The sequence below is a fragment of the Cygnus olor genome, chromosome 2, assembly GCF_009769625.2.
Source record: "Cygnus olor isolate bCygOlo1 chromosome 2, bCygOlo1.pri.v2, whole genome shotgun sequence".
NCBI lineage: Eukaryota > Metazoa > Chordata > Aves > Anseriformes > Anatidae > Cygnus > Cygnus olor.
This window is the reverse complement of record NC_049170.1, coordinates 122002712-122026321: the sequence shown is the minus strand read 5'-3', so window position 1 is coordinate 122026321 and position 23610 is coordinate 122002712. Positions and strand designations below refer to the sequence as shown.

At 42.3% G+C, this 23610-nt stretch overlaps 1 protein-coding gene across 1 annotated transcript in view; it reads right to left on the bottom strand.

The window, feature by feature from the left end:
* Positions 1-22553, bottom strand: part of RAB2A (RAB2A, member RAS oncogene family) — a 42872-nt gene extending 20319 nt beyond the window's left edge. Inside the window, exons 1-3 of the mRNA XM_040545705.1 lie at positions 22312-22553; positions 12712-12783; positions 9065-9132 (exon numbers count right to left, since the gene is read on the bottom strand). Coding sequence (XP_040401639.1) covers positions 9065-9132; positions 12712-12783; positions 22312-22357 — 186 coding nt within the window. The 5' untranslated portion in view covers positions 22358-22553. The remainder of the gene's footprint in view (positions 1-9064; positions 9133-12711; positions 12784-22311) is intronic.
* Between the last annotated feature and the right edge of the window lie 1057 nt (positions 22554-23610).

Sequence of the window (23610 nt, the reverse complement as noted above, 5' to 3'; positions counted from 1 at the left end):
CAGCCCTGAAAAAAAAATATTAATAGTTAAAGACCTTGAGTTCCTCATGCTCATGTTTTTCAGAAGTGCTACCTAACACCTGAAAGTGGTTAGAATAAATGTTTACTTTAGTGTTAACAGAAGCTTTAGCTGAATTCAAAGATAGCACAGAACAAGATTAAGAAATAATAATGCTGAAAAAAGAATGTATGCAGTAAGATAGTTATCTGCACAACTATAGGAAATTGCTCTGATTTAAAACCATGAAAAACAAGAATGAAATATTTATCAAACACAAGCTATGTTTCAGCCAGACCTACAGAATTAGTGTACATAGAAATTTCTCTTCCCATAGTCACTGTACTTTTCTTAGTATAAGGTCCTCTTGAATTCAAGAACTTGATCTAGATTCTGCTACTGAATAGTAACACTGGCACAACACATTTCTATGTGCTCAGTCTTCAGAAATCATCCTTATCTTTCAAAATGATCAGTTACTCCAGTTTAAGAAAGCACTTTGTATTGAAACTACTGAATGTATTTTCTGTCACTTGTAACTTTTCTCAGTGGAGTGACTAAGACAATTAGAATACACTTGCACATGCACTTGGCCAAAAGTCCCAGCCCATTTTTATATAAACTAAAGTAACAAAATACAGACAGTCCACTAGAGCACACCAAGGAATAACCAAACAAAAACATACAAACCCCCTAGTGTTTATCTCAATACTGGGTTTCCTAGCCAGAAGCTCCAAAAAGGTCTACCTTTTCGTCTTGACATGGTGACTATCTCAAGTGCATGGTAGACGCATAAGACATTTATTATCTAGTTAGTAGGAAAATAAGTTCCTATCACCAATGTATTCTATATATTGCCAAAAATCATGTTATTTGGACATAGCCCACCATGTTAACATTGCCTATTTCACCTTCATAAATTACACCGTGTCACATTAAATTGTTTGTTCTCCACAGTAAATAATTTCAAGTCAACCACAATTGCCAGAGGTTCTACCAGTTCTTAGAAGAATGTAAGAACTGAGTTCTTACAAGAATCACTTCCTTACAAAAGTTTGGTATCTATAACCTGAAAATATTGTAACATTATTTACTGTTTCTTACTTGCCTATGATGAAGTTTCCTAAGTATCATTGCTTCCTGAAGGAAAGACTGAGAAAAGGCTGGAAAATGTTACCCTGTCTTCCCCAAAGAAGATACAATTTTCCATTTAGCAAGAATGAATTTGTGTTTAGTATACGAAGACAACAGAAAACAAAGCCCCTTTCATTCTAAACACAAGAAAACAGTTCCAGTAGAGAAACTCTATGATATTATATATAAATCATATATAAAACAATAAGAATTTATTTTTGAAATAGTAAGTTACATATCAATCTAAATGATAGAGCTATAAGGTCAGAATAGTTGGGTTAGGCTTGTAGAAGAGATTCTCCACTTTTTTCTTTTTAATATCATTATTACTTGCAGAACTTTTCACCTGACAGCTTGCTCTTTTTCCTACTACACCCCTTACTTCAAGGCAGGCAAATACAAAACACAGAAGTGTTTTGTAGGCCAGGCTGGATGGGGCCTTGACCATCCTGATCCAGTGGGTGGCATCCCTGCCCAAGGCAGAGGGGTTGGAACTGGATGATCTTTGAGGTCCGGAACTGGATGATCTTTGAGGTCCCTTCCAACCCAAGCCATTCTATGATTCTGTGATTCTAAGTGTAGACTATTACTTCAAAGCATAGTAATTATTATTTCTTTAATAATTATTTTTCAGTACAAGTATGTTACAGTTGTACTTCATCGGTCTTGGAAACAGGGACCAAATAAAGTTTAGCTACTTGCTCAAGGAGCAATGGATACAACTAGCAGTGAGGAAGCTCAGTATAAAACTAAAACCAGATTTGAAATTAGAGAACTGTGAGAGAACTACGTACTGTGAAGTGGAATTAACAGTATATTCAGCATCCTCTCCATGCTCCCCTAAAATATAGCATTTTTTTTCACTTCCCTATTAAAAGGAAATTCCAGATTTCCCCTTCCTTTTCCCCACATAATGGTTCAAGTGGGAAGGGACCAGTGGAGGTGATCTGCTCTGCCCCCCCCCCCCCGCTCCTGTGTTCCAGGACAAGAGGCCATGGGCACAAACAGGCACTGGGCATCACTGAACAGAGCCTGGCTCTGTCCTCTTTGCACCTTCCTTGAGTTATCTAGAGACATTGGTGAGATTCCCCGGCACCTTCTCTTCTCTCCTTCAGGCTGAGCAGTCCCAGCTCTCTCTCAGCCTCTCCTCACATGAGAGGTGCTCGAGCCCCTTCACCATCTTGTGGCCCTTCACTGGACTCTCTTCTCTATGCCCAGGTCTCTCCTGTACTGGGGGCCCAGAACAGGACAGAGCACTCCACGTGGGACCTCTTCAGTGCTGCGGGGAGGAATCACCTCCTTTGACCTGCTGGCAACACTAATTAAATAATTTAATAGCTGTGTCAGGAATAAATTCAGCAACATATGCCAGAGACTTGAATGAGGGAGTGATTGGGGGCAGGTGGACTGTAGGGGAAAAGTAGTAGTGACAGTAGCCACTAAATAAATGCTAAACAAGCTATTTCTTAAGGCCATATTACATCTAATAGAGATAACACAAGCCTTTGGTCTGAGGCCATCTCAGGTTTTACCCACTTTCAGAGTTACACCAAGTTTCAGAGGAAGTGGGAAGATGGAAGTTCTTCCTGGTAACAGCTAGAGGACAGAAGCTATTTCATGTGTAGATGCCTCAGCTGAGATGACATAGCCTACAGGGACCTATGTTCAGACATACTGAAGAGGCCTGAACATGCCTCCCTTCTCTTCAGGGGCAGGTGCTAGTTCTGACATGAGTAGTTCACTAAAAATGAGAAAAGGTGGGCCTCTAATAAACAAGTGATGCTTTAAGCATTAAAAAAACACTCCATTTGTCTTCTGGACTATAAGCTTTTAGAATTCACATCATATTGGCTAACAAATACAAACTTTCTGAAAGAGACTTAAATAATCATAGTTGGAGTTAAAAGTCTTCAAAATAGTACTAAAAATCTTCATCCTTGCATGAACTGTACAACTGTGCAGATATATATTCCGTGCTCTTCTCAAAAATATACCTCTGTGTATAGGTCCAAGTGCAACTCCAAAATAATGATGACCTTAGGTCATAAGGTGCACAGAGATTCAGGGCCTGTGCTAAAGCTTTCAAGAACTTATTGCACGTCTCTGAATCTATAAACTGAGAAAACAATAAAAAGAGCTATGATGCAGAAGAAAGTGTGTAGATAATGCAATAGAATCCTCACCAGCATGTCTCCCTGGAAAACAGGCCATCAATTTTACTGAATTCTCCATTCCCAATGGTGAATTATTTGGAAAGTTTCTTTAAGCACAAAATTTTTTGAGTACATCCCAGCATGTCTTCAATGTATGAGAAGACTAATAGTTTTTATTAGGAGGAAATCTTATAGTACATGTCTGCATGAAAAATGAGAAACTATCCTGTACCATACAGGCAGTAGCTCTAGATATCTTTTCTTTTAAAAGGGGCTCTTTTGTGTGGTGTGTTCAAACCCAGTGACAGAACGTCTCTTTCACTTTGGGAATTATTACTCATTTAAACTAGTTTATGGTTTCCTAAGCTGTACAGGAAATGGGAAGACATCTAAGACACAACCACTTCACACAAGCGTCAGACTACTTATGACAACTGCCAGTTGGGAACTACTACAAGAAGTTGATCCCTGGAACAAAATGTTCCAGAAAGAGAGAAGTGCAATACACGCTCGAGTATAGTTTTGAAAGTTATAAATAAGTTAATAGCCTTTTAGTCACATGACAACTTGTTGATATAAATGTAATAATGTCTTGCAGTCGTGTGTCTCCCTCTGGAATAAGAATTTTCAAGTCACTTACTAGCATACAGTACAAGGAACAGGCACAAAGGCAGTATAAAAACAAGAAAACCACCCTGCTGCCTTACAGCATGAATGTTCCGTAGCAAGATCCTCCTGTAGAAGAGACAGAACTAAAAGACACTTAAGCTGAATTCGTAACAACTTTTAAAAGTGTCAGAGTTTACGTGGAGAATTCAACCAAGTTACACGTTGCTCCAAACAACCGTCAGCAACCTAATAAGAACTGAAATTTCAAGAGGAATAAAGATACCCAGGGGTGCAACAGTACATATGTACAAATGCAGATCGTCTGTACATACGCCTTTCTTTTCTGATGTTGTTGAATGCACGCAATTTAGACATCCAAAGCAATTCCCAACACACCAACAGAAATAGAAAGCTTCAGCCCTCCATTATTAGAAGTACCCTCATGAATTATTTCAGTTTATAAATATATTTGAAGCCTTTAAGTAACTACCCTCACTAGAACTCAAGTTTCATCGCAGACAAAAGGAAGGATTAGCTCTCCTCCCATCTCAGGCATTATTCTAAGCAAGATCTTTCTCTGTTCTTGTGGAAAGCTGCAGAGGAACTGACAAGAAGAATCAGAAAGAAAAAGTGAGAAAATAAAATACCAATACAGTATTTCAATAACCACATACATTTAAGCACATCACAGACAAAAGTTTGGGAACACTAAGCCAGAAGGTAGATCAGATTACCCTGGTTTCCTAAATTGCTATCACTGATGTGAACAATAACTTAGCAACTGGCACTGAGGTTCAGATGATGGCCCTAATTACACAAACTGCAATGACATCCAAATGGACAAATTCCCCCCATGCTCTAACTACCAAAGTGAGTAGAAAATGTCATAAAGTAGACCATTAACAAGACAGACTGGGTGGGAGGAGGGGAGAAAGGTGCTCAACCCTGGCAATTTTCAGTCTCACTAAGATGAAATGAATATTCATTTAGTGCATTAAGAGAGCTTTATGAGGTTCTACTAGACCCAAGGTGTTCACAAATACATTAAGGACAACTGACTTTCCAAAAAGGATTGGTATAGTCTGTATATCTGAAAGCAGGTGGAGGTGTCATACCATAGTGTCAGTATGCCTTCAACAATTACACTTTCCTTCTTGCATAAGCACACTTGTTGTGCAAGCTCTCGCTTACTTAAAAAAAATATGTCAATTTAGTTGGAGATATCATTTGTATGGAAACAAAAAGTATTTGAAATTAGCCTATAAAAAATAAAGTTTCAAATATTTCTTTAACAAATGATAAAGGCAAGATTGTTTCTCTTTCTGTTGTTTATTTAAACATAGGCTTACTATCTAAAACTGCTATCCCCCACATCTGTAAAAACTCAAGAAGAAAACTAGAAGAACAATGTTTATTTTTAATACACCGTATAAATGCAAGAGTAAAGCATAATAGTGAATAAAATAAACTTTTGATGACAGATTTCCATGAAATGAAGCAGAAATATTGAAATGTACCACAGGATACATTTCAATACAAACACACAGGAAAAAAAATCTCATTCACGTCAATTTAGTCTAGAAAACAAATAGTATTGCTTAGTATCATCACTGATCTCTTCCCCTGCAGCATCTGAGAGAACTTCAATTCCCTCTTTCAACTGCTGCTTATTTTTGCTTGTCAACAATGACTTTTTAGTAACAATAAATACAATACAGAACAACCCCCTCAACAACAAAATGAAGGATACTGACTCAGCCTGGTAACAAGCCCAGTACTCTTTAACAAAGAAGTTTTTTCTGGGGAGAAGTGATTTTTTTATATTTCTCAGTGTTATACTGCCACAAGACAACCTTTATCTACACAGCTTCTTTAAACCCAGAAAGCTTAATAGCTCCCAGAATGGTTATTTTGATCCTTACCAGCTTCTAAAGAAGACGTCTAGTTCCCTAGAAAGGGATGATGGCAACTGGCAGCAGCTCAAGTATCAGATAGAAGCTAAACTACTCATACTAGGAAATTATCAATTAACCACTTCTGGAAAAAAGTATCTCTCTGTCTACACAAGTAAAGAAAATCATTACTAAGATAAAAATCAGAGGAAACAATCCAGAGGCTAAGACAGACAAGACAAACAAATAATTTGGTCCAATATCTGCCCTACCCTTGGCCTGACCTAAAAGCATCCAGAAGGGAAGTGAAATCCAAGGACTCACAGACCTAAGCGCCTTGGCAGGGCGCAGCACACAGAGCAGCAAGCTTGCAGAGCCCGGCAGTAGGGAGAGCCTGTCCAGGAGCAGCCTACAGCTGGGAGACGATGAGGGGACGCACTCTTCTGCTGGTTCAGACATATGAACAGGAGTAGTACTGATGTACCACAACAGCTAGCACTAAGTACGCAATGCCCACGCTGATTATCTTTCATGGAAGTTTTTTTTTTTTTTTTTTTCTCCTCATTTTATTTTTTATTTTACTTCAAACTAGTTTTACTAGACTATCAGCACACAGGAACAAACACTGGACTACAATTGTTAATGGGCACGCATGCATTCCTGGAGCATATCTTACAGTTTGGCCTCATCCAAAAGGAATTCAGTTTGTGTAGTCCCACGTGAAATCCAGAGTGCAGTAAGCAGAGCTGCTTTCTGTAGCCCAACTCCTGAATCAAACTAAGATGCTAATGAAAGAGTCAAATATTCTTGAGTTATGACACAAGAAGAACACACAAACAGATGTCTCTGACACACAACATCATTAGCTTCAGCTGCCCCTCTCTAAGTTAACCTACACTGAGGTATGCTGCAGCTTCCACACACTCCCATGACTGAGATAAACACCTTTTCTTGTGCTGATCTGCTGAGGACAACAAACTGATCACCCTAGCATCGAAACACCTGGCAAAAAAAATATCAACATTTAAATGTTTGATTCTCTTAAGAAAGCAAGTCCCTATTCATCGTTAACCACTGGAAACAAATTGAATCTAACTCTCCATTTCTTATGCCTCTGCTCAAGGTGCTTCCCATTCAGCAATGGTTTAAAAACAGGCATATAAATCAGGACTAAATCAGAGAAGTGCTGCTGCGACTCAAGAAGTACCAACTAGAAACATAAATGCTTCAAGTGTTTGCCAGGCTGTATGTGTAAAATGAACTTTATCAAACAGAAATTGCTTTATCGCAATAAATATGAAGATAGCACCAGCAACAGCTAGTAGCTTTTGCTAACAAAAAAATCCAGAAAATGCTCAACCTGGATACAGACACAGCATCCTTGGTCATTATGGACATATTTATGTACCTCAGCACTCGTATATAAAATATGTTAAGAACTACGATGAGGTATATTTCATGATCTTACTATTTCTTCAACTCCTTTGCACCTAAGAACAGAATTGAACCAGTGGAATTTAGATATGTTTACAATCCAAGACTGAATTAGAATATATTTACCCTGTATTTTTTAAATCAGATTGCATACAGTTAGCATATTGGCTGTAGTTAAAATTTTAAGTCACTCATTGCTTACAACTTATAAATTATTAACAACAAGTGCACAATCTACTAAGAGCATATGAAAGCTTTCAATGAGTATTTTTAATATATGCATGATATCAGTTAAGAATCTAGCCTGATAAAATCCGGGCCCAAAATAGTTTATAATTTAAAATAAAGACCAGCTCCATTGAAGTTTTAGCTACCAGACACTTGGCATGAACATAAGAAGTCAGACTGCGAAGAGCTAGTGAATCAGAGCACAAAGGAAAACACAATCTACTCATAAACAGCTGAAGTTCACTCACATCCAGGGAACAGATAATAGCACACTAACAAAAACAGTCTGAAAGACAGGGAAATACAGCAGCTGCGTTGGTAGTCAAAATAGTAACTTTTTCTGCAGAGAATCTGCGTCAATTTTAGAAAACAAGGATCAATATAGATTTGCCCTCACACTGTTATGTTACATACTGAAAGTCTGCTGCTGAAACTTCTGTTTTTGCTGAGGTCTGTTTGTCTTTTGAGCTTATAAATCACCAGCTACCTTGGTAGTTAGCAATCTGCAGCTGTAACAGTAAAAATGCCTGGGCTTAGAAAAAGCCTGAAGCAAGCACAATCTGACCATGCTCATTTATACCTTGGACAACTTCCAAGGAGGCACAGACGTTAGATGCCATTTCAAATTATGAACTTGTTAAATAAATAAGGCACATTAAACTATGGAGTTAGCTAAAATACTGCATTTGTTTACGTTTTTATACATACATGTATGTACAAATGTATCTCCCTTCATTGACTTGCTACACCAGAAACAGCACAAGCATGAGGCTACAGGCGTTTCTGTATCTGTCTGTTTCTAAAGGTATCCTAAAATGCTTTAGGAAAAGGAAACAGGACTGTGCCTTATGAAACAGTTAAGTACATTAGGAAGCCAAAGCTATCGGTATGGGCATTGTACAGGTGCTGCACCACAGCAAGCATTGACACAGGCTGACTGCTCTGCAGCAACAGCAACCTACAAGAAGAAAACACCTGACTTTGCATTCTTAAATCTGAACCCCTCAAAAAGTCAAAGTCTCTGGGCTTTTTTGGTAGGCTTTCTGAAACTTTATTCTTTTCCCAATTCTTTAATTGTCCAAGTATTGACTATACTCATGATTAGAGTGAACTTGAGTTCTTCAAGTCTTTTATGAAAAGAGAGAGCAGCATCTTTTATCCTACACCAGAAACACAAATACCTCCTCTAGAGAGCTCTTGACTAAAACTAGTAGACATACCACAATTCCCCAACAGGAAGTTATATTAACCAGACCCTGCATGAACACAGAGATAGGCTACACAGAAAAATCTAAGTTCTTAATAATATAACAACTTTTTTTTTTCCTCTCAAATGTAAAGTGGCATTAATTCTAGTCTTATAAATCTGACAAAGAATTACTTGAGGAAGCTGAGTTAGTGTAAACAACAGAAATTTGCACTGCTATAAGAGTATATTGCATCAAAAAAAGGAAAATTTTAGCAAATTTTTGATATTCGGAGAAACTAAAGAAAGCTGCAAGACAAAATAAAAGTATATATTCTCACATGGGTGCAGATCGTGGAGAGCTTAACCAAAACATCAGAAGAGAAAGCTAGTGGAGCCATGCTGCTTAAACAATTTCTTTTATCACTTACCGTATCCCATATCTGAAGCTTTATCTGTTTTCCATCAATAGTTATCATTCGAGCCCCAAATTCTACACCTAAATAGATTTTACAAAAGGATACATTATTAGCATATATCAGAAAGAAGAATGTTTCCTACAAACACAATACTTATAAACTTATGTTTAACTTAAAAACTTAAACTTATGTTCTTGCTTTCATGGTAGTTGACAGTCTTCCACCATTTGCTTTAGCTAATTTTCTAGTTGCTTTAAAGTACTAGAAAGTTTTCCAGAAGGAAGAAGATTGTAACTTTCCAACTGCTTTACTAATAACCTAATTAGAAAATGTGCAAAGGAGGTATTTCCTACAGAGTTTTCCAAATGATTTAGCAGCACTAGCTCAGAGGAGAAAAACGTGTCTGCTTGGGTACAAACAGGAAATTGAATGGAGTCACCATCATTTTTAACACTCTACCAATGTTAGTTTGCTGAAGGCCGTTTAGAAGAAATTAAACCTACAATTCTTTATCAGTAGGCTATTAAGTGATCATACAAATGTCACCTACAAGATAAATTCCATGATTGTATTAATTAGAATTCATCTGCCTTTATGAAAAAAATAAGTGCTTCCAATAATCTAGCTAAAGATCAAATTTAATAACTGAAAAAGCTTCCTAATAAAGAAAATGAATTTCTTCAGTGGAAAAATTCAGCCTTTTTTATCTGTCTTATAAAGCAATTTTATGATCAACAACAGTAAATTAAGCATAACTTTGAGGCTATTACTACAGTAGTTAAAATCTGACAAAGGCCTAGAGATAGTGGACATACTTATAAGGGTTAACATAGATTCCATTAATCTATGCTTCACATATCCATTATTTCAGATAAAAAAAGATTAGAAGCCTAAGTGTTGTCTAAAACCGGTCACTGCCTAGACTAAAGTATTCAAATTAGTTAGCCCTGATTTTGAAGTATTCCAGGCATCTCTTCAAAAGCTTGTTGAGAAGATTGTGGGGGCACTGTTGCTTTCTGCAGAAGTAATGACTTCTGGGAGTGGGGAAGGGAGATGCAGGGAGAAACCTCAAACCACTCCCCCCCAGGACACTGGAGCCAAGTAAAAGCCATGGGCCAAAGAACACTCTGCTGCCTTTAGCATCCAAATTATACGCAGAATAAATGCGGGGAGGGGCAGGCATAGGAAGAAGGGAGCAAGGGGATGGCAGTGCTCTGGTGTTGACTGCAACACCTGAAGCAGCCCAAGGCCCTTCCACAAGTGTCACCACTGCAGGTATTATTCAATCTCAAAACGCAGATACAGAGCTGCTGATTTAAATCCAACAATCGTCCTAAATATTTAGTTTCTACATACAACCTCATAGAAAAATTAACATTTGTTCTCTTCAAGAAGGAACAGAAGCTGTTGAGCTTTGCAGTTAAGGGTATGTCCTGAGCACAGTAGTCACAGAAAACAGAAGTTTAGAGTCGTTCTTGCCACCTGTATCTGTCCACAAATACCACGGTTTAGCTTTGTTTTGTTTGTTAGCTGCACCATGCAGCTTCTCTCTCCTCCAACACTTCTAATAACAGCTACTTCCATTCCCAAATGGAAACTATACAGAGACAGGTGTTGTATTTTAAGTTAAGTTAGAGCCTCCTATTAATTACACACAATTCTGAATGGGGCTAAAAGACAGGAAACATAGAATAGATACTTTTCTCTCATTTTTATTTTTGTTTTCATTAAAGGTAAGGTCTCTCCCTGAAGTTAACAAATAAAATTTTAGGCTAGCTATACTAAATTTTTAGGTTGAATTTTGCACACTTGAAGTATCTTCTGTGTGTCCAATTTAAGTTTCAATTCTCTTTTTTCTGAGTTGCTTGCTGGCAGCAGGAATGGAAACTGCACTCCCACCTGTTAAAATCATTCTACCATATCAATAAAAGTTAGACTATGTAACACTTTTTTTTTTTTTTTTTTTAAATCTACAGGTTCTCAGAAGTTTTAACATCATCAGTTGGAAGCACATTAATTAACATTAACCCATCCTACCTCACCCTTCATGGGCATTCTTACCACTGTGAAACAATGTTCTTTCTTTATCTCTGTCCTCCTAAATCCGTTGGGGTAAGTGAGAGAAGTATTCTAGCCAAAACACACACGTGCCCTATCAGTTACGCAAAAGGAAGCTTTCAGGCAAGACCCTTTCTTATCCTTTCCCAAGCAGCTTCCCATGCTTTGTTCCTACACCACCCGCTACATTGCTATCTAGGTTCACCTCCTCATCCCACTACCTTCAGTATCTGCTCCCAGACTTCAGATAGCTAGATGCCAGCCAAAGAACTTGCGCTACAACCATCCTGCTGAGGTGAAGCTGTTTCCCACAGCATATCAAGTTGCTGAGGAGCAGGAATACGTGACAGACTGCCAAAGGCATAAGTGATATATAAGGTGTCATGTATTTGGCAGGCCTAAAGAAGAAGAGATGATAAGTCATACCCCCTTAAAAGAACTCAGGCTCTTTATTCAGCCAGCCTACCTGCTGTCAAGACCTCAGAAATACTTGAAAACCAATGTTAACCTTATAATTTGAATTGTATCAGATAGCCACATACAAGATGTGGGAGAATTGCCAAGTGAGAAAAGGAAGCCATAACCAAACAACCTGATATGTTGTTACATTAAGGATATTTATGTCTGAAGTGTCTATTTTAGTAATCCTGAACACAGGAAGCCTACCTGTTCCAGGACACAAACTAGACAGAGACTAGGGATACATTTTAATCATGCTGAGCCTTGCACAGAGGGATAGTTTAATAGGTTCCCTGAAATAACATCAAGAAGTTCAAAGGTTCTGCAAACTTACTGAAGGCTGGAGTCTGTTACGCTTAACACTGAAACTGATCTGAAGACTAAGCTTGCCCACAGTCCCACACTATTCCTCATACTTTATGTGGAAATATAAATAAAAGTTTGTATAATTTACTGTAGTCAGATCAGAGGCAATGCATTCTGACAACATTTCTTCATCTCCCACAGTATGAATATCAAATCATACCTACTACAAACAGTCCTGATTCAACTGAGAAATTGTGAAAAAAAAAAACACTTTTCCCTTCCAAACAGTGGAAGGAATGGACATCAATCATGCATCAATCCTTCTCTGTCCAGAAGTTATTCTTGCCAAACAGTAGATCTGTTTATTCATCTTTAAGATTAGTTTTCCTTTGGCTTTATCTACTACTTGTGTTCAAGGTTCTGTGGCTAGGCTAATAGTCTGTTCCCTAGTGAAAAGCCTACCGTTTGCATCATCTTCACTGCATTTCAGGCTTGACCAATTCTGTTTCCATACACAGTTTTTCTTGGCTTTTCTGAAGAGACGATTGAGATAGTTATGAATTCTTAAAAATTGTTTCAGATTCTGTATTATTTTCCCAGTAAGAAACAGGCGTCTGTTTGGCTTTCTTAGTAAACAAATACTAATCATCTAAAGATTTGCTATTGCATCCACACAGAAAAAATCCAACATTAATTCAGCATAAACTCATAAATGCATGCTGAGATACCCTAGCTGCTTAACACCATTAAAAAAAAAAAAAGGCCAGCAAAACAAATCAACCTTAAATATGTTTTAAAACAGCACATTAGCATTGTGGGGGACCAAAGAGACCTACCAATAGTGAGATCATGGACTGGTTGAAACCGCTTGTCTGTGAACTGTAACAATAAACATGATTTCCCAACACCTAAAAAAAAAAAAAGAAAAGTTTTAAGCAAGTGCATAAAAAATCTGTCACAAACCAATATAAATTAATTGCAGTGAATGTCATATATTGTTTAAAATTCATTACTAGAAGTTGAAATACTAAATTTCACCCACTCAAGTATATGCAACTTTCAAAATATAACGGCTTTTAAAGTTCCAGAAGTATTAAAGCTGAAGTGGTTTTATTTAAAAATTCAACAAAAATTAATCCTTCTTTTGAAAAAGTAGTTCTGTCTTTAAGATTATGTGAAAAAGCGTCCTAAGAGACTTTCAAAGCACCATTCCACGTCGCCTCACCACTGTAACTATACGGCTCCCTACTCCTCACAACTCTGCGTCCAATTCAGAGGTTTCGACTTTCTGCTTCGCTAATTAGATCCTCAATAACATCTCACTCACTAATTTATCAGGAGAGGTAACAGCAGGTATTGCTTATCTGCTTATGACCATTACGTGCTGCTGCCCACTGGTGCCCAATAGGCCAACAAATAGTCCAGGGAGGATTGGCAACAACTTGGCTCACGTACGACCAAGACAGGTAACACACACGCTGACCCCTCAGATATCCTGATTTCAGGCTCAAACAAGTTAACTACTTCACAGCACAGGGGCACTGGTCAGAAAATGAGCAATTTCTTCTGAACAAAGCACAGAAAAGCAAAAGTTAATGCAGTCGATAGGAGTACTCAAACTACCTACACTCATACACGTGTCCTTTTTTCACAGTTAATTTTCCCTTGTTCTTTTACATGGAGGAGAACTTCCAGGCCTGCTCAGTCAAATATTCTATTTTTAGCCTTTTACAACACAGCAGGCATACGTTTGTTTTACATACGTTTAGACTCCAAAGTATATCACAAAACATACAATAGTGTAGCATCCACATTCCTGCAGTGCTTTATCTGCATAGCAAGATAAGGCTGTTTCAGCCACATATTAAAGGTCAGCAACAGTTGATCAGGAGTGACGTATCCGGTAATAATACACAGCAAAAAAAAAAAAGGGGGGGGGGGGGGGACAAGAAAAAGACGACCCATACTGTAAGACACAAGGTATGCATAGCAGAGGTTTGCATATAGTGGCATTGATCTTTCCTCTACTAACTTCAATATTCCCAAAGTTTTTTTAGTATGGTTTCAGAAGGAAACAAAGCCTACACACTCCTGCGACCAGACTGACAGGTGGGCAGCACTTAAAAGCTCAGAACAGCGGCCAGTTTCAATGCAATCAAATGCAAGTCTCCTGCTTCTGTCAGATCCCACTCTGACGTTAATAACCCAACCGAGGCAGCAATTCCAGCAGCCTAAGCCAGTGGTGCTGCCCCTCCTCTAGTCCCTACAGCATAACCTGACCAGGAGAGTGACAAAGCAAACAGAACTGGCATAACGCAGGGGCAGACAAGCATGAGAGTTGGGTCAAATGAGGGAAGAGAAATGCAGCAGGCAGCAGATCAACAGCTCGGAGTGGCACGGAACTACAGCCCAAGGCAAAGTTTACAGCGTTGGCCTTATCAGACTTTTTCTGGAGCTCTCTGGCTTATGATAGCAAGCTGTCAGAACAAAAGCAGCTGGAAAACTGGTACAGGTTATGCTGCATCCAGCCTCTCCCCAAAATCAGCGGACATAAAGAAGTGGAAGAACTGGGGAGAGCGTTGGAGGTAAGAAAATAACAGGGAGAAAGCCAGGCAGAATACCGGGGCTGGAAGGGCTGAGAACACGAATCTCCAAGGAACCTTACAATAACAGCAGTTATTGTGCTCACAGAGCACTGTTTACATACCGAGATAACTTTTCTGCCACCACCACTGAATTACAGCTGCCACAGAACTTAATCACCACCCAACTTACAAAAAACAACCTATAAATCAATCCAGAAATAGAACGCAGAATAGCTTTTGCCATTAACCTGAAAAAGCAATTTCACTATCAGTGGATAAAACCAAACCTCAAAACTATAAAACGTTACCTACAAAAACCTTACGAACGTGGGGAAAGATTTCGAAATTCAATCACAATGACACTTGATTAGGTGTCCCAGCACCAGCTCTCATGTGGCAATCTGCTATTTCTGCTTCTTGTAAGGCTGCTGACCAGCTCCTTGGTTCAGACGAACGTACAAGCACTGGGGACAGCCCAGCCCAGATGACAGACAAGCACAGCTCTTTGACGCACGCACGGCCTCAAGCTGGCACAACGTGCCCACGATGCCTGCACCTGCAGTTTCTCACAGCACGCCTTTTAGGAGCAGACCGACGGGTTCACACAACAGAAACCGAAGAAATTAGCCAGCTTCTGTTCAGTGCCACTGCTGGTACTTCTGAACCTTCCAGCAAAAAAATCTCTGGCAGTCAGTGAGTGTTGTGCTCTTGATGACTGAGAAAGTTTCAAAGAGCTGCAAATAAAGCCGCAGCGCCTCTTAAATTTACGCTTTAATTCATTTTTAGATAACGTTTATAAATATTTTATTGCCTACATTTAATAGTAACATTTGTATTCATTTTATAGTTTTAACACACTGCACATTTGTTACAGGGCGTTTCTTATGAGAATAGCTTGTGACCCGCACGCTCCTGGAGCTCGAGCAGACTGTGCTATCACAGCCAGCCCGCGACGGGAACTGTACAGGAACTCCTGAGCAGTTTACTTGTCTTGTGTGATACAAAGATGCTGCAAAGACCAATTCACAGTAGTGTGACAGCTGGTTAAACTGCATACAAATGCTTTACGCTAACTACACTGGTTGACTCTTGAGCTATTTACCAGGTACCTCACTCACTCAGCGCTGTGAGTCTTAGACCTGGAATGAAGCACGCACCCTAGGAAGAGAAGCTGGGCATGCCTTACGATACTTGTAGAACACAAAAGAGACAGATTCAGTTATTTATTAACTCATTCTCCATTTTATTCCAACAGTTGCTTCAGACAAACCTTTCCCAGGAGGAAAAAAAAAAACGTAGCATCTTAAGAAATGAGCAGATCTTGGATACGCTTCACCAGCACACAGCAAACAAAAGCTTTTGCTTAGGAGCAAATTAAGCCAACAGACTGCATGCTCAGAAGAGAGCAGCATGCTTCTTTGCAGGTACTTTTTTTTTGCAGTACATACTTCTTTGCAGGTTCCAGGGTCACTCCAGCACTTCTTAGGACCCAGACGGTGATGTGGAAGGTGCGCTGCAGTACTGCTTTACTCCCCTCCATCTCTGCATTTCAAACCATCAGCCTGGATTGGTCTCCAAATTTTTTCTGCCTCCTGTAACAGCTTCCTCTCTATCTGAGCGCTGCTCTGCAGTCCATTTCCCTAGGCAAAGCATTGCCAGACCTGTCCTGTTGCCCACCTCGGCCCAGCGATGCTTCAGCACCTCCTTTCCCAATATAGGAACCAGAGGTCATTTCAGCGCTCAGCAAGCCAAAGCAGCCAAGCAGCAGGGCTAACCTCTCCCTCCTCACTCAGAAGGTTACACAGTGAGCTCAATCAAGAACCTGATCCAGCAGAAAGCCACAGCCACACAAAATACTAGTATGTGCATGAGTCTAGGGCTACAAAATAAACAGCAAAGAGAAGGCTTGCTTCTCACAGAAGCATCCTGCACTTGTGACAACTCAAAAAGCAGCTCTGGAACCACAGCACAGGTGATGATGCAGCTACACCAGTTAAATGGCTTTTGCCAAGAAAGCAGACTTGGTTCCTTCTCCCCTTCCAGCTCCTGATTCCCCCTGCCTTGAGTAACACATGGAAAGAAAAAGGAATAAACGAATAAACTTTTCTTTTTCCTTGATCATCTTTCCGCTGCAGTCAGAGGTGCACTGCTGTCACACAAGGGACATTCCCAGGCGTTTCTTACCGCTAAACTCATTTACTCATTTTACAGCCAGAAGGCAGGGATCCTCAACAACTGAAACCAAGCTAACCAGGTGCTGTGGTCCAGTTCTGCAGCACTGGTGTTTGGCTGAGTGTCTCGGAAAGCTAATCTGTCTCAAAACTAACAATGCCAAAAAAAAGCGCGGAAGGGAAGGGCTAAGGTCACTTCCTCAGTTGTTCACGTAAGCACTGCTGTATGCCAAGAAAGGTGGCAGAGGAAAAGAAGTGCAGCAGCAGTCATCCCAGCTCGGGTATTAAAACTGAACTGTGAAGGCAAACCTCTTCAGTGAAACCGCCAGCTGCCTCTGACGGGCAGGCTCACTCCTTCCCACGCAGTTCCACCCTTTCGCTCAGGATGGCTCTTACACTTCTCCGATCGTACCTGCTATTTGCTTGGTTTGTGTGGTTTTGGTTCAGCTCACAAAGATGATTTGTCTCTCTGAAAGGCTGGACAAGTACTGATGCTGACAGCTCGGAAGCAGGAGCAGCCCGTAGGGAGGACAAGGAGTGGCAATCGGGTCCACCCATTTTGGCAGCAGCTGAACACCGGATTAGCTCAGGCACCTCACACAACTATTTTTCCCTTGTTGCTTCACAAGGAAGCTCACCAATGAGCTCACCACGCACAGAGACGAAGACCTACTCCCCCTTTGGCATCTCACCCAACCTCCCAGGTCCGTTTTTCTCCCTTGAGAGTACTCCAGACTTTGGTAAGCACTTCCCTGGGCTAACTCAGCTGATTCACCCACCCAGTAGAGTGTTAACCCCAAAAGCAGGGACTTTTCTACTGCATTAGTGAGTTGAATCAGCTCAAGGCAGAGTATGAAAATTGCCCACAAGATAAGGAGAGCCAGACCTCCTCCTCTCACCCGTAATCGCCTCTATCAGTTCAGATGCCCAGGTAACCAAAGCCCCAGTACCAGCTGAGATGAAACAAGCTTCTGGCTTCTCTTACCTCCCTTAAGAAAACAAACACAAATAGACCTTAAAATAGGCTAAAGACAGTCTCAAACAACAGGCAAGTCTCAAATAACAAACTTTAAAACTAAATCAGATTTAAAGCAGATAATTAAATAGTAAAACTGCCACAAGATACAGATCTCTAATCTGGCTTATGAGCTACTTCTAGCTCTTTATGGTGGCCTGCACTGTTCTAGATAGCTTCCAGATGTTTGGTGAGCCCCTGTCGTAGCACAGGCCGCAGCTCCTTCCTCCTCTCCTTCCTTTCCAAACACCGCGTCTTTGTGCAACTCAGCAAAGTTGAGTTGCATATTGAGTTGTGTCGGTCAGACACAACTCTGACATCAAACAAACAAAAAATTATTAAAATCAATAGGAAGGAGAGACTACAAAGTTCCAAACTGCTATTTGCAGAGCAAAGGGACTCCACATATCAATTTAGGCAGGGACAAGTAAGTAAAATAACCTTTGAAATTGTTCAAGCTGGCTACTTGTCTTTGGGAACAGCAATATTGTAAAAATGGCTTTTTAACTCTTTTGAAGATGATTCAGCTTCAATGCCTACATAAACAAACACTGCTGTAAATTATTTACAACAATGCATCTGAAGGCAATAATGCAACTTCTCATTTCTACGTAAAAATGAGCAGATTTGCAAACTGGAAGGAGGTTGCAGCTTTATCACTCTGCGTCTAGTGTAACAGTACCCAACTGCTAACTCTACAGGCTTTAAAAACAAATAAAATTTCCTTCCAAACAAAATTAAAACTACACAAGGCTGTAGAAAATCTATTAGTGTTCTGGATGATCATAACAAACTACGATGAAACTAAGATGTACTTATACAACATCTAATACCTGCACTTTTAGGGATCAAAGCATCACCCAAAGCTTCTCAAGGCAAGAGGTAAGTAGCACAGGTCCTGATCCTGTTCTCAAAACTATCATGAATCATTAATTCCAGCTCCAGCGGGATGAAAACCTGTTTAGTTAAGAACTATTATTAAACTCTTGTAGAAAATAAAGGCAACAGGCTCTTGCCATGCATGTTGCCAGCTAGTAACAGCTGTCCCAGAACAAAGTGCAGTGGCACTGGAAACATTTCACAAGGACAGAAACCAAAGCCAATTCTATTACTTCATTTCAACTCTTGAGAATATCCTGGGCAAGTTAAACAGCTGACTTTCTCGAGTAAAGTAAGCTGTCAGGAAAGTGAGATCACCAAGCAATCCTACTTTCTCTCATCTTCCCCTAAAAAGAACAACTTGGAGATATCCTTGGTTTATAGGCAGCAGCTATTTGCTGTAATCAGAAGGCAAGTAAAAGCTCATTACACAAGAAACTCTGAGGACTGCTGAACCAACACATCGAAGAAAAGAGGAAGACAGACCTGCTCGTGGGAGATGCGGTAACACTGATCACACGCAGACATGTAGATGGAGTACAACTGACAAGTTACGACGGTGACAAGAAGTCTAACCATTGTGAAACTGGTCTTTCAAGCATACTAAAGTTTTGTAACGGTCTCTGATCGGAAGAGCTAAACATACTCTAGTAACAGAAAACCCTATTTAATGTATATTAAATACTCTAGGGAAAGAAATCCACCCCTAGCATTTAGAGAGGTCTTATGTATGAGTTTATTCTCATATGGTAAAGCATCACTAGTAATAGAAATGTAAAGGAGATTTCACCACCATATAGAAAAACTTGTCAGAAAAAACAGAAGGACTTTCAGTCACTAACTGCAAAACCTGGCAATACTTGTGTGCTGTGTTTGCCCTGGCTCAGATCAAAGTCCACCCCGACTTCAATCGGTGGCCAAGCGTAGACGGTGTGTTCATCAGCTCTTTGCTACATGACTCCTGCAGGCACCCAAACTGAAAACGACGTTATCAGCCACCAGGGCAAAGGTCTCATAAGAAAACCCCTCAGCAGAACGCCCCATGTGTGCTCCTGAATGCATTTGCAAACTCATATAATGTTTTGGAAATATCCAGACCAGAAGACATTTCTGGATTAACAGCAGTCAGTGTTCCTTAATACTTGTATTTTTCTCTTAAAGATATCAACACTGGAATTCCACAGCTGCTGTCCCACTGACACAACGCAAAAACCATACAGATTTATAACCGGGTTGTTTGAGGACCTGAAAAACAGTCACAGTATTTCAGGTCTCCTCCATAACAAAACGAAACTTCTCCAACTACAGGGAAAAATGTATTTAAATCTCTTACATATATATAAAAAAATGTAAGAACCACAACAGGATCAGTCCCGTGTTCATAAAGCTATAGTGCCTGAAGTACCAGCAAAAAAAAGTCACTGAATGTCCATGACCAATGATGCAGGCGAGGAGACAAGACCTCTTGGGCAAGAGGCAGCGTTGCACAGTCAGTTTCTGGGGCTGTCCTTTTAAGAAACTGAGATCACACTGAGTTCCCGTGTTTAAGCAGGTGGAAACATTTGGAATCACAATACAGAGAAGACGTGTGCAGGTGTCTTGTATAACTGCAAGTTTTCTTGTTTTGTTTTTGGCTTGCATAACCCACTTTGCTTTGTAGTGCTGAAAAAGAAGAGGAGCTAAATGCTAACATCTGCCCTCGGTTGCTGCCGCCTTACTTTTCTCCTACAGTTTGTTTACAACTAACTGCTGAGTCACCAAGCAGTTGATCCACTTCCAAAGGCTCTCAATCAAGCTCCAGAGATAAACGTCTTCATTGCTACGAAAACTACATGGCATGCAAGGCCACTGGCACATGCTCACTGGTTGCAATGCTGTGGCAAAACACCGCTGGAACAGATGGAGACAGCCCCATCCATTCTTAATTTCCACCACCAGAGCTGTGAGTCCAACGCTCTGTGGCTGAGGAGCTGCAGTAAGACCTAAGCCAGCACAGACTTTCCGGCAGCAAACAGCGGTGCACAACGTAAGCTGGCTCTTCGGTGCTAGCTGTGTTAGAATACTTAAGAGCTCACAGGAAATTAAAACGAAAGCAAAATCAACTTTCCACTCTTGGCATGTTTAGTTCGCTTCAAGAACGATCATTGCACTGGTTCTAATTAGCTTCTTGCAGCAACTCTGAACAAAAGCCACGGGAACTATACATAAGTAAGAAAACCAACATAAATTTGTGAGCTGTTTTCCCTTCTCTACCTTACTATTCCCCTATTTGGCTCTTAAGCAGCTGAATCAACTTCAGCAGTGCCACACATCCCTTCTGCATTTCGCATTTCAAGCAACTGAAATGCTGAAGTGCAACACGGACCATTACACTGAGGATGTTTCATTGTAAAAATTTAATCAGTACACGATCAATGTACCAAAGCGATCGTTTGCTGCCCTCTCTACCTCTTTAACAACCAGAGTTTTCGGAGATGCACCAGAACTGGCCACGTGTTCCAAAGTACCGTCGCTCCGAGTTCTGCACTACCATTTTGCATCACCCTGGGCAGATGTACTTCTGACTGCTCAGGTATAATCCCGTCCTGTGGTTTTGTGAGCTGCCACTCACCTGAATACCCAGGAGAAAAAAAACAAACAAACAGAAAAAAAAACAGTCAAAAAAAAAGCGTCATCTAAAGCCTAATGTTTCCAAGGGGGTCATTAAGACTGTGATACCTCTTAATAGTTATTTGTACTACGACTTCTACTGCAGTAGCCTAGAAAAGCTTGCAGAGTTTAAACGTAGGTTTAAAAAAATTTAAGAAACACAACAGTTGTTGCATCCAGTGTATTTAATGACCTCACGTGTAACGCAACTACAGTGTATAATTACACCCCAGCATGACTTGGTTCACAGGTATGAAGTGCAATTACGGAGTCACCCCTAGCACAGCATGTAAAATGACAGCTGTCATCAACCTTCCTGAGGAAGGCATTTATCCAGCTACGAGGAAAACAACGCGAAGGATGCAGAATACACGAGCACCACAGGTCACTAGGGCAGTCACCTTGCCCTGACAACACTGTGAACGACAGCACGCTACCTGCAACCCCAGTGTGCTGGGAAGGGGGGGGCACTGAGTATGTTGGCAAAGGGGCTTCCAGCAGCGATTTCTGTCAGCGTGCCAGGCGTTTTACGCCTGTAGTATTTGCGAGCATCGCTATTTGGTACGAGGGGGGGGGGCGCAAACAAGGGGCGAGCAAAGGAGTGAGGGAGGAGAAGAGATCACAGGCGCCTCAGGAAAAAAAATGGTTAACGACGATTAATTAAAGCGGGGAGGATCCGAGGCTTTTAACACCCCGTTTTCACACCTCCCTGCGGCTCCCCCCGACCGGGGCCGCCCCCTCGGGCCGGCAGCGGCGGGGAGGCCGAGGCGGGGCGCTGCCGGCTGCGGGCCCCGCAGTGCCGGCGCCTCCCCCCGCCCCGCCGCCATGTCGCGCTGCCGCAGCCCGCCTTGCCCTGCGGCCGGGCCCCCCCCCCTCTCCCCGGTGCCCCCCAAACCCCCTCCCGGTGAGGCTGCGGGTCCCGGGGCGAGGCCGGAGCGGGCAGGAGGAGGAGGAGGAGGAGGAGGGGCAGCGCGGGGCCCAGCGGGGGCGGAGGCCGAGGAGCCGCCTCCCTGGCGCGCAGCCGCCACCACGTCGACGCCGCCAGCACTGCGGAAACGGGCGCGGGGCCCGGCCCTCAGCCCCGCTTCCTTCCCCCCCCCCCCCCGGCACCCCCCGGAGCCCCCCCGCGGCACTCACCCGTGTCCCCGATGATGATGTACTTGAAGAGGTACGCGTAGGCCATGGCCGCCCGCTGCCGCCTCCACGCCTCGCCCTCGCTCGGTCCCCCCCCACCCGCCCGCCCAGCCCCAACCGCCGCCGCCGCCGCCGCCTGGGAGCGGTTCGAAAGGCAACGGCCGCAACGGCCCCGCGGCGCCGGGCAGCGCGAGAACAATGACAGGCGGCCCGCGGCCCGCAGCCTCCGGCAGCGTCACGCAGCGCCCCGCCCCCGCGCCGACCCGGAAGGGCTGCAGGAGGTGCCGCCCGGCTCCGCCCCACGGACGGGGCGGGAGGGGCGGGGCGAGCCGCAAGGACACGCCCACTTCGTGGCTAACCGCGCCCCCCTCTGTGTATAGCCACGCCCCCTTGCTCATCGCCCCGCCCCCTGCTGAGGGGAGACACCACCCCCCCCACACACACACCTCTGCCCGAGGCGGTTCCCCGCGGTCGCCCCTCAGGAAGGTACCAGGGTGGAAGGTCCTCACTGTTCGAGTATTTAAAAAATAAAATGATGTAAAAATAAAAATAGCTTGGTGTAAGGCTGCTCTGAGCTGGGGAGGTCCCTAAGCACAAACACTCAACAAACAGCCCCACACAGGTTTGCTTTATCGCACAGAATCATTACGGTTGGAAAAGCCCCCCAAGACCATCTGGTCCAACCGTCCCCCTACCACCAATGTCACCCACTAAACCATGTCCGCAAGCACCATGTCCAACCTTTCCTCGAATACCCCCAGGGACGGTGATGCCACCACCTCCCTGCGGGCAACCCATCACAGTGCCTGACTGCTCTTTCTGAGAAGAAATGTCTCCTCACTCCCAGCCTGAACCTCCCCTGGCACAACTTGAGGCCATTCCCTCTAGTCCTATCACTTGTTCCCTGTGGGAAGAGGCCGACCCCCAGCTCCCCACACCTTCTTTTTTCCTCACACTAGTCTCAGTTCTGGCTTAGAAAACATAGTTTTTCCCTTCGTTTTCTGTCTTTCCTCATCAATCTTGAAGCCATAAGCCCGCACAGTGTCCCAGGCTGACAGCTGCAGTGTAAGGGGTAGAGTTCATGAGGGACTGATGACTTGGAATGAACTTCAAGGTCTTCCTGAGTCCACGGAGGCACCTGTGTGCCCAGACCTTTGACCCTTGAGCCTACACGGCTTGTTTGGCTCCCGGGCCAGCCTCACAGTGAGGCTGCCTCAGGTGCTGAGGGAAGGAGCATTGCGTATGGGTGCGACACCTTCAGGTGCTAAGGCTGATGATAATTCATGTTGTTGGCTGTGAACT